This window comes from Zingiber officinale, chromosome 7B (genome assembly GCF_018446385.1).
Source record: "Zingiber officinale cultivar Zhangliang chromosome 7B, Zo_v1.1, whole genome shotgun sequence".
Classification (NCBI taxonomy): Eukaryota; Viridiplantae; Streptophyta; class Magnoliopsida; order Zingiberales; family Zingiberaceae; genus Zingiber; species Zingiber officinale.
The window spans coordinates 299,772-316,953 of NC_055999.1; the positions used below are offsets into that span (position 1 = coordinate 299,772).

Genomic DNA, 17,182 nt, shown 5'->3' on the forward strand with positions numbered 1-17,182 from the left:
ATAATTAAAGAGTGGCGTGATCATCGGCCGGTTATGAGATTTGCATCTGTAATGGTTGGAATAGAAAAGTTCGGGTCCTGAGTCGGAGGTCGAACAAACACTGGCACAGGGATTTCCCTAGGGATTTCTGCAACTGGGCCCTCAAAGTTGAGGGCCAGCACCACTTGCCTCATCGACGGCCTCTGCTCTCTGTCCGGGTGCACGCACCACAATCCCACCAGCATCAAGCACTCCGCCTGCTTCCCACCAAACGCCTCGCCGAGACTCCGATCCACCGCCTCCAGCAGCGTCCCCTCGCCGTGCATCCTCCAAACCCAATCCACCAGCCTCACCTCCTCATCGTCCTTGCTCGGCTCCACCGCCCTTCTCCCCGCCGCGATCTCCAGCGCCACCACGCCGAAGCTGAACACGTCCGATTCCTTGCTGGCTTTGCCGGTCGCGAAGCACTCCGGCGCCAGGTAGCCGAACGTCCCTGCCACGGCCGTGCTCTTCAGGCCGACCTCACGGTCCACCAGCCTGGCCAGCCCGAAGTCGCCCAGCTTCGCGTTGAAATCGGAATCCAGCATCACGTTGCTGGATTTGACGTCCCTGTGCACCACGCACTGATCCGCTTCTTCGTGAAGGTAGAGCAGCGCCGAGGCGAGGCCGAGGGCGATGCTGTACCTGACCTCCCATGTGAGCGAGCAACTATTCTTCTTCATAGGGAAAAGGTGCCAGTCGAGGCTTCGATTGGGGAGGAACTCGTAGACGAGGATGAACTCGGAGCGCTCGTGGCACCAACCCACGAGCTGCACCAGATTCCGATGCCGAAGCCGGCTGATGATCTTGATCTCCGACAGGTACTCTTTGATTCCTTGTTTGGAGTTGCTTGAGATCTTCTTCACCGCCACTTGTTGCTTGCTGCTACTCAGTAATCCTCTATAGACGCAACCAAATCCACCTTGGCCGAGCTTTTGCTTGTCTGAGAAATTGCTCGTCGCAGAAACGAGATCCTTGTAGCAGAGTCGGCCTGGGACGCCGGCTGATAGGGCTAATTCGACATCCTGATCCAGCGAATCGCTTGTATCCTTTTCGCCATTAATCCAACGTTTCCAGATTGAGCTTTGGGTGAAGGATCCCAGTAACCGACGTATCAGACAGCATATTGGTCTGGTTAAGATAAAGATGATCAATCTTATTACTCTGGCAATCAATCCTAAGACGGGCATGTCCAGGATGATGAGGAAGAGGCTGTAGTAATGTTCTAGTTTCTTTTTCTGAATGGTCAGCGAGAAACTATCTCGCAGAGTTTTCCTATAATCGTGGACAACTTGAAAACAAGCTCTATTATTTGGATATATTATCTTAGTCTTCCGTCATTAGCCTAAACAAAACGGGGTAAAACAAGCATCTGTTATGTATACCCAGAGAATAGGCAATAAATATTAGTCAGCGTCTCTTCTTTTTTCAAGTCTGTAATGTGGAGATGTGAGGATCCTGGTGTGGCGTGTATGGGAAGCCTCCCAGTGGTCCCTTGCGGTTAAGGTCCCTTGCGGTTAAGCAGTATGCTTAGGTGAAGGTCAAGGTTAAAGGGCGGTATGCTTAGGTGAAGGTCAAGGTTAAAGGAAAGAAATCGGTCAGGAACACTCATCTGATTGCCGATTGGTCGAAGTGCACATTCACCCGATTCCTAGAGAACTGTTTAGTTAGCCCTTTGGATTGCGGATTAGTCACTGATTGTACTTCACTCTTTGAAGACTACACTCCCTGACCGGATGTGCATCAATGATCGAGTGTACTTTACCCTTCGAAGATTACACTCCCTGAATTACCAATCCAACCGGATATAAATCGATCTGACCGAACATACCTCCTCATTCTATAAGGGGTATTCTAGGTAATAAGGCTGACCAAGGGCACAACCCTTGCTGACCGGATGCGCATCAATGATCGAGTGTACTTTACCCTTCGAAGATTACACTCCCTGAATTACCAATCCAACCGGATATAAATCGATCTGACCGAACATACCTCCTCATTCTATAAGGGGTATTCTAGGTAATAAGGCTGACCAAGGGCACAACCCTTGCTGATTGAAATCGCCCGAGAGCATCTATAGGAGACATTCTTAACAACGAGGCCTTCCAGGAGCACATCCCTTGTGTTGACTAAAATCGATCGAGAGCATAATCCGTATGATGACTACAAATACCTGGGAAAACGTTATCCTGAAAATCCGATGCCCTTTTACTTAACAAAACCCCAAGAGTTTCATGGGTCATCCAAACCAAAAACAAAAAAAAAAAAAAGTCTATATTGTGGCAAAAGGTGAAACGTTCACCTCCAGCGTCTTTATCGTACCCGACCTAAGATCATCACGAGCGAGGTAAATCGCAGCATCCGAGCGACCATGTGACGGACAGGGTGTAATACGGATAGAGTTGTCAGGCGGGCCAATCCGTGGCAGGGCGGGTCGGCTTGTGGCGGGCTAACCATTTGGCGGGGCGGGGTGGGCCAACCCGTCAACTTGGCGGGTTGAGAAATTTCCAACCCAACCCATTTTAAGACGAGTTGCGAGTTTGACGGGCAAACCTGCTGGTCTATCAAAATTTTTTAAAAAAAATTAAAAAATATTTCATATCTTCAACATTTTATTTTGAAAAATTTTTCTATAATTAAATATATACATAAACATGTATTTTAAATATAAATGAACACAAATGAGTACTTATGTTGGATGAAAAGTATTATTTTTATTTTAAAATTATAATAAAGAAAGATAATAAATTGACCTAAAACTTAACTTACATGTATTTTTCAACCCACGGACCAACCCAAGCCCGAGCGGGCCTAGGCAGGTTGGCCCTAGGCGGACTTGGGTTGATAAAATTTCCACCCAATCCACTTAAATTGTTTGGCGGGGCGGGCCAACCCGACGGATCCAACCCAAATTGACGGCTCTAAATACAGGGATAGGGGATTTATTCCTCAGCTGCCCCGAGGATCTACCCTACGACCTCATTGTGGCAACATTCGTCACATACCAACTCGGATGACCCGCGGGGTCAAAACAGAGTTTATATTGATATCACACATGAGTTGTCAGAGCACATGAGATATCATCCCAGTATCTTAAGCCAATGATATCCATAAATACATCACGAATATGATGGGACACCCCATAGACGGATCTTCATGAGGGTTGTAGTGGGTTATAACTCAGCCCTAATGAATGCAAACTATTTTAATAAGAGCATCCAAAAATAAACTTTTCATATGGAAAAAGTGTATTAAAGAGTAAATTGTATCTCTAATTTATTAATATATTCACTTTTCTTCTCTATTATACGGTACGTAGGGCAGTAAATGAACCAAGCGTTCGTGAACAAATTTGGTGTTCGGCTTGGTAAGAGCTTGTTTATGTTCGTTCACTATACATAAGATTAATTAAACAAACAAGCTTGAACACATATGTGTTCAGCTCGTTAACGTTCGTGAACAACGTTCAGGAACAATGTTCACGAACCATATTTATTAACAAAACTCTTTTCAATATGCTAAATAAATAATAAAATAAATAAATAAATTTAAATTATCAATCTTAATAACCAATCAAACAATTAAAAGTTTCAAACAATCAAATAAACTTGAATTGAGAGCTTGATAATATCTAAACGAACCAAGCTCGAACCAAGCTCAAGCCAAGCTTGAATTGAGAGCTTGATAACATCTAAACGAACCAAGCTCAAGCCAAACTTCAAACAAGCTCAAGCTCATAAAAAATAAACCAAGCCAAGCTTGAACACTCATTTCAAAAGCTTGGTTCATTTTAAGCTCGGCTCGGCTCGGTTATCTTATCAAACAAGTTCGAACACCCCAAAGCTCGGCTCGGCTCGGCTTGTTTACAACCCTAACGTCGGTACGCAACCTGCTGAGATTGTCTCCTGCGACACTATTACGTCCACCTACACAATCAACTTGGGTGGCCACTACCACGATCGTCGACGTGGCCACTGCCGTTTGTGACTACGGACTCTGCTCTTGAGACCAACCACAATCGTGACTTATGCGACCTCTACTTATATTTTTTTTACTGTACGGTTGAAAGGAAATGCTACCAGTGTTGAAACTAAATTAAAATTACTTAAAATTTTCTCAAATAGAAATTATTGTTCACAGTCTAGGCTTAAAATTGTGAACATTGTGAATTGTGATCTTAGTTTAGAGTCAAGATTTTCTTATTTGTACTTTAACTTTAGAAACTTTCGTATATTTCACTTCTTGTTTAACATCATACTTATGTTATTTTCTAGTTGAGTCATGATTAATTATTATTTTAAAATTACTCTGAGATTATATTTTTTATATAATAATATATAATTTATTATATTAAGTCAATTCCTAACTCTAATTCTTGGAAAGCCCCTCCTGCCTCTAGTTGAGCGTAATAGGGTTTTCAGGAGGTAGAGTTACTTCCTTGGGCATACGTTTAAATTGCCTAGCTGACAGACACAAAATACCCTCCCTCCTAGGGGTCTGTTGCATACCTGATTTACCTGCATGTACACTAAAATCAGTCATTTACATATGAATCTTGTTGTGGGTCCAGTAATACTAGGTCATTTGGGATGAGTGAAATTATCTTTTACTTCTTGAATAGCCTACCCTAACTCTAATTCCTGGATCCGTCCCTGGGACACCCCTTATCACGGTATAATACACGTCTCATCTATAACTAATACATCTTTTAGGTAAGAAGAGCGAGAAAAATGAAAGTGTATTATAAAAAGATGTCTACATTCACGGACAAAATCATGTCACATTGTCGACTCCTATGCCTAGGGACTCAATTTGACTGGGGCCCTAATTTTTTTATTATTTATATTTATTTTAAAAAATATTCACTTTAAATTTAGATCATTTTTAAAAATATTTTTTTTATTTTAGATTATTTCAATTTTATTTGTTGATTTTTAAAAAAAATTGTATATCTTTTTTTAACTTAGTCGACTCTTTTTTCTCTATATTGATCTCTCAAAAATGTACATTTTCATAGTCGTCGATGATCTTATGTCATTTCCCTCTCTTGTTGATGTTTTTGTATTCTTTTTCTCTCTCACTCATCGATCTTGTGCCCTTCTCCTTATTAGTTGGGGCAAAAAGTGAAGTCGTTACCTTAACGATTTTTCCAGAAAAATCTAACACACCCTGGAATGAGATAAATTATGGAAGGCATTTTGCCTTATCATAGTGGCTCTTTACATGTGGGAGATAAGATATCAAACGAGATGTTTTTACATCCGTTGGGAATTAACCCTCAGCCTATTAGAACAAAACTCATATAGGAACTAACTACATCAATCTATTAGGGTATCCATAGTGGTTAGAACTCACTGATGTTGGTGCAACATCCCTCAGGTCAAGGTTGACCTGGTTGACCAAGCTTGAGTCTTGGTTTGGGTTTCGATGTTTGACAATGCAAGGTTGATTGAAGAAGAGTCAAGTAGGTCAAGGATGATCGGATACTTGACTGGGAAGTCCTAACTGGGATGTTAGGCAGGAGGAAAATCCTGGTGAGTGAAGCCAGGTGAAAGACCTAGTGAGTGAAGCTAGGCAATTGGGAAGTCCTAGTGAGTGAAGCTAGGCAGGAGAAAAATCCTGGTGAGTGAAGCCAGGTGAAAGACCTAGTGAGTGAATCTAGGCAATTGGGAAAGTCCTGGTGAGTGAAGCCAGGCAAGAGAAATCCAGATGGGTCAAGGTTGACCAGGCATCTGGTGAGAGTCTAAGTAGGTCAAAGGGATTGACCGGATACTTGGCACGAGGAAGAAAAGTCCAAGTAGGTCTTAGGGAGTAACCGGATACTTGGCAAGAAGAGAAAAGTCCAAGTGGGTCAAAGGGATTGACCAGACACTTGGTGAGAGAGTCCTAGCTGGCCAAGGGTGACCGGATGCTAGGTCTTATGTACCAACAAGTCATGGTTGACTAGATGTTGGTTTAGGGGGCTTTGGGCTTGGTTTTGGGCAAAAACCAAGGTTTGGATTGATCCGTGGATTGATCCAGCATGTTTGGATTGATCCGTGGATCGATCCAGCAGGTTTGGATCGATCCGTGGATCGATCCAGAAGATCTGGATCGATCCACCGATCGATCCGGTGAGTCCCCGCGAACAGAACCTCTCTGGATCGATCCGTGGATCGATCCAGAGGTCCCAATCGATCAGTGGATCGATTGGGACGCTGCTGCTTCGCACGATAAGCGCTGGATCGATCCGTGGATCGATCCAGAAGTTGTTCCAGAGCACAGAGGCGCTCTGGATCGATCCGTGGATCGATCCAAAGCCTCCCCAATCGATTGGGAGCAATCCAATCGATTGGGATTCGACCGTTGGCGTCGTTTATAGCTGTTGGCGTGCGATTTCTTCAGCAGAACTTCACCGATTCATTCCAGATTCAACACAGCTCCTCCCCAGCACTCTCAAAGCTCCTCACCGCCAGTTCTTGAAGGTTCTTGGAGGTTCATCCAAGTCAAGAGGCGAGTTGCAACGAGAAGAAGAAGAAGCTAGGGTTTTTATTGCATTTCTTGTAAGTTTTTGCTTATTCTTTACTACCCTTTCTTCTTCTTGTACTGAGAGTCTTGTAGGGCTTCTCCGCCCTCGGTAGTTACCGAAAAGGAGTGTTTTCATAGTGGAGGGTGCGTGCGTGGTGTGGATCCTTGGATTAGTCATCTCCGTTGGAGGTGGATACCAAGTAAACTCCTAGTGTTAGCGTGTTTGTGTTTGTTTATGTATTTTCCGCTGCGCATTCTTGAAGAAACAAGCAACACCGAGCAACGAGCACGCGACGAGCTATTCACCCCCCCCCCCTCTAGCTACTTTTGGTCCTAACAACTGAGAGCTCTTTCGCGTAACATCTGCGCCATGTTAAAAGTAAAAAATTTCACACATCTCTCCACTATAAAAAAACCTCTCAATAACTTTTTCATGGGTCTCACATTTTTCATTATATATAATTTTCATCCCTCCTTCGTATTTTACATTATATACCATTAATTTTTTATAAAATTTAAATTCATAGATTGCTAACATAAAATAACAATAATAATTAAAAAATATATAAATATTATAGCAAAAAGATATAAATTATAATAACATATAAAAATAAACTTAAATACATCTGATCCGGCGGTAAGAATGGGGGACCCACTTCCTGAAGGGTCCCAGCCTAAGGACGGATGGAAGGCTGGCCAAACGGGTAATGGCCGCGTTAAGCAGGTCCGAGCGGAGCCAGAGATAACCCAGCCATGGGTTTGGGTTTCCGACGCCAAGGCGGGAGAACCGAATGGCCGAGCGGGTGTCTACCCGGCTGGGACTGAAGGGCCAAGCGGGTGGTCCGTTTGGCTCGGGACATGGCCGAGCGGGTGGTCCGTTCGGCTCGGGACATGGCCGAGCGGGTGGTCCGTTTAGTCAGGATAAGGGCGAGGATACAAAGGTTAGCCGAGCGGCCTATTCGTTCGGCTCGGGATATGGGACGTCAGCAAAGGCGTGTCTGATGATTATGCCATACACAAGTCTGCACGATGGAGGATCTCGCCGTCACATCACGGAGAGGTCAATACAGTAGCGGTATGGCCTTATGGATGCCCTTCTGACAGACTCATACCTGGGCATGGTCGAAAGCAGGTGATTGCTTTGATTGGCGCGCCCAGGCTCCTTCGAGAGGTCTATATAAGGCCTCCATTTCTTCACCGGAGGTACGCTAGTCCGGATCTCTGAAGCCACCTCTTTGTTGTTCCTCGCCTGACTTGAGCGTCGGAGGGTCGCCGCCGGACACCCTCCGGCTCGGTTTCGGCAGGTTCGCGGAGCACTCGAGGATCCAGAGGGAGCGCCACGCCCCAGGTCCGCCGACTCGGTTCGGACAGATCAATTTGGCGCCGTCTGTGGGAACGCTCCTGCATCCGATCGGAATCAATGGACGAGGCTGGACGACAACACATGGTGACGCTTTCGAACGAGGAACTCGACGCTCTGATCGAGATAAGAGCCGCGAAGCTCGTGGAGCAAAAACAAAAGACCGCAGCCGAGCGGCCGGAGCAGCAAGCAACATCAGCGTCTGGTGGTCGAGCGGAAGCGCCACCAGCTACCGTTGCATTTCATCGAGCCCTATTCCGCACCCCTGAAGCCGTACCAGCTCAGAGAGATAGGGGGTCTTCTTCGGATGAAATGCCTAGGCGAGATGAACGAAAAGGAAAAGCCCCCCGAGCGGACGCATCGCCCGAGCGGATCAATCGCCAATTTTCAGAGGCTATCCTGCGAGATCCTCTGCCCAAGCACTATGCGCCTCCGACGATCGGCGAGTACAATGGGACAACCGACCCGGATGATCATTTGGGTAAGTTTGACAATACAGCCACTCTCCATCAATACACAGATGGAGTAAAGTGCCGAGTCTTCCTCACCACCCTCTCCGGGTCGGCTCAACGGTGGTTTTGGAGACTGCCGGACGGATCAATCACTAGCTTCAAGGATTTCCGCACGGCCTTCCTCCACCACTTCGCCAGCAGTCGACGCTACCAGAAAACTAGCGTTAGTTTGTTCGCCATCAAGCAAGAAGCCCGTGAATCGCTACGGGCTTACATCCAGCGGTTCAACACAGTGGCCATGGATATTCCAACAGCTACCTCGGAAACCATGATGAATGCCTTCACGCAAGGTCTAGTGGATGGGGATTTCTTCCGAGCGCTCATCCGAAAGCCGCCTCGAGATTACGATCACATGCTACACCGGGCGAACGAATACATCAACGTGGAAGAGGCGCAAGCGGCTAGGAAAAAAGAAGCTCCAACCGAGCGGGCTCCGCCTGCCGAGCGGAAACAGCATGCCGCTCATCAGTCGCCCAGAGGACCGAGGACCGAAACAATCCGAGCCTCCCATGTCCGATCCCATGTAGAAGAGGTATCTGTCGCTCGGCCCAAGCCAAAGAAGAAATGGACCACGATGTTCTGCTCCATCCACAGGACTGATACTCACAACACGAGGGATTGTCGAAGCCTTCCCTTCGTAGCTCATCCTGTGCCCCGGAAGGCTGGACGACGGTCTTCCCCAGTTGACCCGCGACAAGGAGCTAATGAAGCCAATCGGACGCAAGCTGATAGACGACAGCAACAGACTCCTGACCGGCATCGTTCTCCAAGGCGAGAGAATCGTCGAGCGTCCAGAGAACGGTCCCGACCGTCCGTTCGGGAGGAAGAAAATAGAAGCAATACTTCCCGAGGCGAGATCAATGTTATTGCTGGCGGCCCCACCGGAGGAGACTCCAACCGAGCCAGAAAGGCGAGCGTCCGGCAGCTCCAAATCCATGCAGTGGGCTGCAGCCAAGAGCGGGGGAGCGGACCCGAAATCAGTTTTGGGCCCGGGGACTTGGAAGGAGTCGAAGTACCGCATAACGACGGTCTCCTCGTCAAAGCGGTAATAGCAAATTATACAATCCACCGCGTTTTTATTGACACAGGGAGCTCCGTCAATATCATCTTCAAGAAAGTCTTCGATCAACTACAAATTGATCAAGTCGAGCTGTTGCCCATGACGACCCCGCTCTATGGTTTTACGGGCAACGAAGTTCTACCGGTCGGACAGATCCGACTGGCTATCTCTCTAGGAGAAGAGCCGCTCAGGAGGACTCGGACCGTAAATTTCGTGGTGGTGGACTCGCCCTCCTCCTACAACGTAATTTTAGGACGACCGGTGCTTAGTGAATTCTGAGCGGTCATCTCAACATTCCATCAGAAGATCAAGTTCCCCGTGGAGGACAAAGTGGGAGAAGTGCGAGGAGATCAGCTAGCAGCTCGGCGTTGCTACGTCGAAATGGTCCGGGCGGAATCCAATTCCGCTCGGAAGGCGCCCCGGGTCGAGGTAAACGCCATTACTGAAAAGCCACCTTCTTTAATTTATGAAGAAAAAGAGGAGGTACAGATTCATCCAACCCGATCGGAGGCCACGACTTTTATTGCGTCCGATCTGGAGGAGCAACAGAAAGAGGAGCTGATCCAATGCCTCCGAAGAAATCATGATGTCTTCGTCTGGTCGACACATGAGCTGCCCGGAATTTCGCCGAGCATATCGCAGCATGAGCTCCACATCCGACCGGACGCCCGGCCAGTGAAGCAAAGAAAAAGAGATTTTAGCGCCGAGCAGAACGCCATAATTCGGGCGGAAGTTGAGAAGCTCTTGGAGGTCGGCCATATACGCGAGGTCCAGTTCCCCAGTTGGTTGGCTAATGTGGTGCTGGTCTCCAAACCGGGCGGCAAGTGGAGAGTATGCATAGATTTTCGGGATCTCAACAAAGCTTGCCTGAAAGATTTTTATCCCCTACCTCGAATTGATCAGTTGGTGGACTCCACGGCCGGCTGCGAGTTGATATGCATGCTCGACGCCTATCAGGGATATCATCAAGTGCCGCTCACCCGGTCGGATCAAGAAAAAGTTAGCTTCGTGACGGCGGACGGCACATACTGCTATAATGTGATGCCGTTCGGATTGAAGAATGCTGGGGCCACCTATCAACGCTTGATGAACAAAGTGTTCAAGGAGCAGATCGGGCGGAATTTGGAAGTATATGTGGACGACATTCTCATCAAATCCGTCCGAGCGGCCGATCTCTTCGGAGACATGGAGGAGACCTTCCAAACGCTGCGCAAATATGGAGTCAAGCTAAATCCCCAGAAGTGTCTGTTCGGAGCAAAAGGAGGACGTTTTCTGGGATATATAGTGACCGAGCAGGGAATCGAAGCAAACCCCAGCAAGGTGAAAGCTCTACAAGACATGTCGCCTCCAAGAAATACAAGGGAAGTACAACGTTTGACCGGTCGGATAACGGCATTGTCCAGATTTATCTCCAAAACTGCCGACCGGAGCCTACCATTCTTCAAGATCCTGCGCAAGGCTACTAAGTTCCAGTGGGATGAAGAATGCGACCGAGCGTTTGAAGAATTAAAGACGTATCTTAATTCCCTGCCTGTACTTGCCAAGCCGATCGGAGGAGAGTCACTCTATATTTATCTGTCTTCAACTGAGCATGCTGTAGGCTCAGCACTTGTAAGTTCGAGCGGCGAAGAGCAGCCGGTGTATTTCCTGAGTCACATTTTGAAAGATGCTGAATCTCGTTATACCGGGCTCGAGAAGTTGACTTTTGCTCTGATCCTCGCCGCTCGGCGCCTTCGACCGTATTTTCTGGCGCACACCATTATCGTCAAGACCAATAGTCCGCTCGGACGTGTGTTGCTGAATCCAGAGGCGTCCAGGCGGCTCATTAAATGGACGACGGAGTTGAGTGAATTTGACATCCAATACCATCCCCGCTCGGCGATCAAAGCGCAATCCTTGGTCGATTTTGTGACTGAGGTGCAAAGGCCAGAGCCAGAAGCTATGTGAAAAATATATGTGGATGGGTCGTCCACTCGGATCGGGAGCGGTATTGGTGTATTGTTGCTATCTCCGCAAGAAGAGAAGATGTACTTATCCGTCCGTCTGGATTACAAAGCTACCAACAATGAAGCAGAATATGAGGCCCTCATAGCTGGCTTACAGGCTGCCCGGCATGTGGGAGCCGGTCGGGTAACGCTCCACTCGGACTCGCAGTTGGCCGCTCAGCAGCTCTCTGGTACCTTCGAAATCAATAGTGCTCGGCTCAAGCTCTACGCTGAAGCCTTCGAGAAGCTGAAGGCCGATTTTAAAGAAGTTATTAATTATCCAGAAGATACCCAGAGCAGAAAACCATGCAGCTGATGAGTTAGCCAAACTCGCGAGCTCGATAACGCCGGTCGCCATTCAGCAGCCAATTGAAAAAGTACTGTTGGTGGCGCACGTCGACCGGATGGAAGGCCTCACATTTTCGAGCGACTGGAGGACACCCATCATAGAGTTCCTCCGCTCGGGCACTTCACCATCCAATGAGTATGAAGCCCAGCTACTAAGGAGGGGAGCCGGTCGGTTCACACTCATCGGCGATCAGCTTTATAAAAAGGCTTTCTCTCGGCCGCTGTTGAAATGTGTGAACTCGGAGGACGCGGCGTACATTCTCCAAGAAGTTCATCAAGGATCATGCGGAGGACATCCGGGCGGACGATCGCTGGCAAAGAAGATCCTGCTGGCCGGGTACTTTTGGCCGACTTTACAAGCAGACGCCGCTCGGACTGTATCAACGTGCCTTTCCTGCCAGAAGTACCATAATTTCAACCACCGACCGGCAGAGGAAATGAAGGCATCAATAGTTTCATGTCCGTTCGATCAATGGGGAATGGATATTGTTGGTCCATTCCCGATGGCGATCGGGCAGCGGAAATTTTTGCTTGTGGCGGTTGATTATTTTTCCAAGTGGGTGGAAGCCGAGCCGTTGGCCAAGATCACCGAGCAGATGGTCAAGAAGTTTATATGGCAACACATCATTTGCCGGTTCGGCATCCCTCGTCGACTGGTGTCCGATAACGGCCGGCAATTCACAGGAAAGTTACTTGAAGATTGGTGCAAGAGCTATGGAATTGAGCAACACTTCACGTCCGTGGCCTACCCCCAAAGCAACGGTCAAGCCGAAGTAGCCAATCGAGAAATTCTTCGTATTTTACGCGCTCGGCTCGACCATTTGGGAGGAATTTGGCCGGATGAAGTACCGGGCGTCTTATGGGCCATCCGAACGACTCCAAAGGAGGGGACAGGTGTCACGCCCTTTCACTTGGTGTATGGCGGCGAGGCGGTTATTCCAGTGGAAGTAGGCATTGAGTCCAGCCGGATCCAGAGCTCTGATGAGGGCAACGCCGAGCGGAGGAATATGGAGCTGGATCTGGTCGATGAAGAAAGAGCCAAGGCGTCCGTCCGGCTGATGGCGTACCGACAACGAATGAAGCAATATTACAACCGCCGCGTAATCCCGAGGTCATTCCAGGTTGGCGATCTTGTCTGGAAGAAAGTCAAGCCGGTCGGCGACGTTGGCAAACTGGAGGCACCATGGGCGGACCCCTTCGTAGTAATTGAAAAGCTCTACCGGGCGCATATTATCCGGAAGACGAAGTCGGGCGGCAGCTGGATCGACCGTGGAGTGCAAATCATCTCCAGCCTTATCGGGCGGGGTGAAAGGTGCACGAATGTAAATAATTTTTGTATGTCGGTAGCCCATGTCTTTGTAATGCAGGAAACAAAATTAATTCGAAGGATGGCCAACGTATCCGCCGATCGGCAGCGGCAAAATTAGCCTTAAAGGCCGTCGAGCTCCGACGTTAAATATCGAGAGACGAGCCGGCGTCTATAAATCCCCGAGCAGAAGACCGACGAGCTCCGTCGCTAAAGATCGAGAGCCGCGCCGACCGGCTATAAATATCCGTGCCGTCGAGCTCCGACGTTAAATATCGAGAGACGAGCCGGCGTCTATAAATCCCCGAGCAGAAGACCGACGAGCTCCGTCTTTAAAGATCGAGAGCCGCACCGACCGGCTATAAATATCCGCGCCGTCGAGCCCCGACGTTAAATATCGAGAGACGAATCGGTGTCTATAAATCTCCAGCGGAAGACCGACGAGCTCCGCGTTAAAAATCGAGAGCGCACCGACCGGCTATAAATATCCGCGACGTCGAGCCCCGACGTTAAATATCGAGACGAGCCGGCTGCCTATAAATCCGAGCAGAAGACCGACGAGCCCGTCGTTAAAGATCGAGAGCACCGACCGCTATAATATCCGCGCCGCCGAGCCCCGACGTTAAATAGAGACGAGCAGGCCTATAAATCCTCGAGCGGAAGGACCGTCGTTAAAGATCGAGAGCCGCACCGACCGCTATAACAAGCCCGCCGAGCCCCGACGTTAAATATCGAGACGAGCGGACGCTATAAATCCGAGCGGAAGACCGACGAGCTCCGTCGTTAAAGATCGAGAGCCGCACCGACCGGCTATAAATATCCGCGCCGTCGAGCTCCGACATTAAATATCGAGAGACGAGCCGGCGTCTATAAATCCCCGAGCAGAAGACCGACGAGCTCCGTCGTTAAAAATCGAGAGCCGCACCGACCGGCTATAAATATCCGCGCCGACGAGCTCCGTCGTTAAAGATCGAGAGCCGCGCCGACCGGCTATAAATATCCGCGCCGACGAGCTCCGACGTTAAAAATCGAGAGACGAGCCGGCGTCTATAAATCCCTGAGCAGAAGACCGACGAGCTCCGTCGTTAAAGATCGAGAGCCGCACCGACCGGCTATAAATATCCGCGCCGTCGAGCCCCGACGTTAAATATCGAGAGACGAGCCGGCGTCTATAAATCCCCGAGCAGAAGACCGACGAGCTCCGTCGTTAAAGATCGAGAGTCGTACCGACCGGCTATAAATATCCGCGCCGACGAGTACCATCGTTAAAAATCGAGTCGGTCCGGCGACTATAAATACCCCGGGCGGACGAACGAATACCAAAGAAACTGCGGAAATTAAAACATTTAGGCCCGCTCGGGCGTGGGTCTTTCGATACTTGGCGTTTGTTGAACTCACACAGGCTAGAAGATGCGTGCAGAGCGAGTAGGCCCTCCCACTCGGACTCTGTTTAATGGGTTAAGCTGATCGGCCGCGTGACAGAGAACGCGTAGAGCATGACTGACTCTTAAGTATAAACGTTAAGCAAACAGAAGAATACTATGGATAATAATCAGAAAGACACAAGCAAAGACATAATCGCATTAAAGGAAAGATATGCCGAACGGCAAGTACAAAAAGTTGTGCGGGGCGTCAGAAACGCAAAAACAAATAGAAGCAAAGGAACACAATTATGCCGAACAACACGTACAAAAATTTTACATCCGCCGAGCGGATGAAATACTAAAAGTACTAGGAAGAACTCGCCTCACTCCGGGTCCTCAAAATTAAAAAAGGCGTCCGGGATATCGTCAATCATAGCCGCCAGATCTTAAGGGGGAATGCTCAGGTCAGCAGGAAGGTGCCCCCCTTCTTCAAGTACGCCATGGTGACCTTGACCGCCTCGGCGAAAGTTAAGGAGACGTTGCCACCGAATTTTGCGCCGAACCTCTCCGAGCGGAGGTATTCTTGGCGCGCTGCTGCTAGGCGATTCGGCTCTCCCTCCTTATATTTTTTGAGTACCGCCCGGGAAGCGGTTAAGGAATCTTGGACTGCCTTCAAGTCCACCTCAGCCTTGGTGCGTTCTGCTGAACGGTCCTCCCGCTCGACGCTCAGCTGGGCCTCCAGTCCTTAGATCAGACTTTCATCTTGTCCATATCAGCGATCGCCCGCTTCTTCCGGCTACTGGCGCGCTTCACGTCTTCGTCGCGCTTCTTCACCAAGCCTTCAAGGCGAGCCACCTCTGTAGCCAGGTCAGCTGCCTTCTTCTGTTCGGCCTCGCGGGCTTGTTTCTCCCGCTCGGCCAATGGACCCCCCGAGACCTGGAGTTTTTCCATGAGATCCTCCAACTCGGCTAGCCGATGGCTAGTGGCGATTTGCTCCGCCCAATGCTGTAAGAGAAATAACAAAATCAGGAATCGAACAGTGGCACGGCACAGTAAGAAAAATGAACCTACCTGAGTGGCTTGCTGCATATGGTTATCGCCGAGCTGCTTGGGCGTCATGAGGGCCACCCGAATCTGGGCGTCCTGGAAAAGCTTGGCGAGTGGACCCGTCAAGGTTATTTCATGGACGGGGCTTGATGGCCGATCGGCAGACAATAAATATTCCTCCGAAGGGAATCGAAGGGTAGTCTTGATGGTAGGGTGGCCGGCCGGCCCTCCCTCGGCCGCAGTCGCCTGGCCCGAGGACTCCCCTATGGTTGAGGTTTCGCCCAACCGTCGTAAGCGACGACGAGTCCGTGGAGGAGAGCTAGAGGGTTGTGCGGTGGGCGAGGCCACGGGGGTCCCGATCTGTGACGCCGTTCGATCGGGCGAGGCGATATCGATCGACGCCTGTGGTTCGCCCTCTTGGGTCGGCGGAAGGCTGGAGTCTCTTCGGCGTTTCCTCCGAACTTCCAGTGGTGGATCCCCGGCCTGGGGGACTCCCAGCTCGGCTGAAGCCGAGGAAACAGGATCCACCTCAACCTCCGTTGAAGCGGATGGGGTAACTTCAGTTTCAGGGGCGGACTGCGTTCCCCCCCCTCTCCTGCAGCTGCCGGGCGGCTGGGGATAAGACCCCGCTCGGCAAGTTCTTTTTTGGTAGCCGCCTCAATTTCCATGGCCTTCAATTTCAGGTGATCGGTAGCCTTGGAGCGCCACATGACTTCAGCTGCAGTGGAAGAAATTAAAATCAGTTAGACAAAAAAGGCGAAGGGAGTAAAGAGTCCTTACCCATGCGGTAGGGGAGATTTGCCCGAATGGGAGATAATCCAAAAATGTACAACACCCCCTTGAGAAGCAACTGGTCGATTTTGTACCGCTGACCGGACAAGCAATTTGCCGCATGAAGGTAGGCCGGATTGCTTCTGAATTTGCCGAGCTCCGGCTGGGTCGGCACAGCGGTCTGCCATTTGGTTCGGAATGCTGGCCGCTCGGGAAGTCGTATATAGAAGAAGAACTCCTTCCAATGCTTGTTGGAGGTCGGCATGTTCTCAAAAAATCTGAAGCCTATTCTACTTTGGAAAATAAAAGTACCCAACCCGGATTGTTTGGGGTAGAAGAAGTAGTGGAATATTTTGGGGTCGAGTGGGATGCCGTATGCCTAAAAGGACCACTACCCCGCCACAGCCTAAAGGAATTGACACAAGTTGGCCGAGCGGGATGCGGAAATAATTACAAACTTCCAAAATAAATGGATGGGTAGGAAACCTAAGGCCGCCCAGAACTGGTCCCAAAAGAAGCAAATAGTGTCAGGCATGGTGTCACGGGCCCATTGGCCGGGTCGGCCATAATTATTTCATGGTCGTCCGGAAGCCCGTAGGTCCTAACAACGCGTCGGGCGTGCTCTTCATCAAACCGACTCTCCATGGTCGCATACCATGGACCGTGAACGGTGGTAGCGGGTTCGGAGGAGCTTGCCATCTCGGAAAGGCAGAAGGATAGTATGAAATCGAAGGAATGGGAACGAAAGAGGCAAACTGAGCAAAGAAGACCTAGTAAACGAAGGAAGAAGACTCACTGAGAAGAAAACGAGCGGAAAGGATCACCGGTGAGATGACAGCCGCCTAAAAACAGAAACTAGATCGCCGGAGGCCGCAGCACGTAAGAAGCAGAGAGACGAAGCGCG

General features: G+C 49.4%; 2 protein-coding genes across 2 annotated transcripts in view; one reads left to right on the forward strand and one right to left on the reverse strand.

Moving 5' to 3' along the window:
• Positions 1-18: 18 nt before the first annotated feature.
• Positions 19-1,453, reverse strand: LOC122004854 (L-type lectin-domain containing receptor kinase IX.1-like). The gene has a single exon (XM_042559679.1). It carries the CDS (start codon positions 1,206-1,208, stop codon positions 21-23), a length of 1,188 nt encoding a protein of 395 aa, XP_042415613.1. The 5' UTR covers positions 1,209-1,453; the 3' UTR covers positions 19-20.
• Positions 1,454-7,554: 6,101 nt separating this feature from the next.
• LOC122007376 (poly(A)-specific ribonuclease PARN-like) overlaps positions 7,555-17,182 on the forward strand; it is a 10,478-nt gene continuing 850 nt past the window's right edge. Inside the window, exon 1 of the mRNA XM_042563246.1 lies at positions 7,555-7,600. Coding sequence (XP_042419180.1) covers positions 7,555-7,600 — 46 coding nt within the window. The remainder of the gene's footprint in view (positions 7,601-17,182) is intronic.

Bases quoted from the DNA above. Each gene is read 5' to 3' on its own strand.
- LOC122004854 (XM_042559679.1), bottom strand. From the start codon at position 1,208: ATGCCCGTCTTAGGATTGATTGCCAGAGTAATAAGATTGATCATCTTT.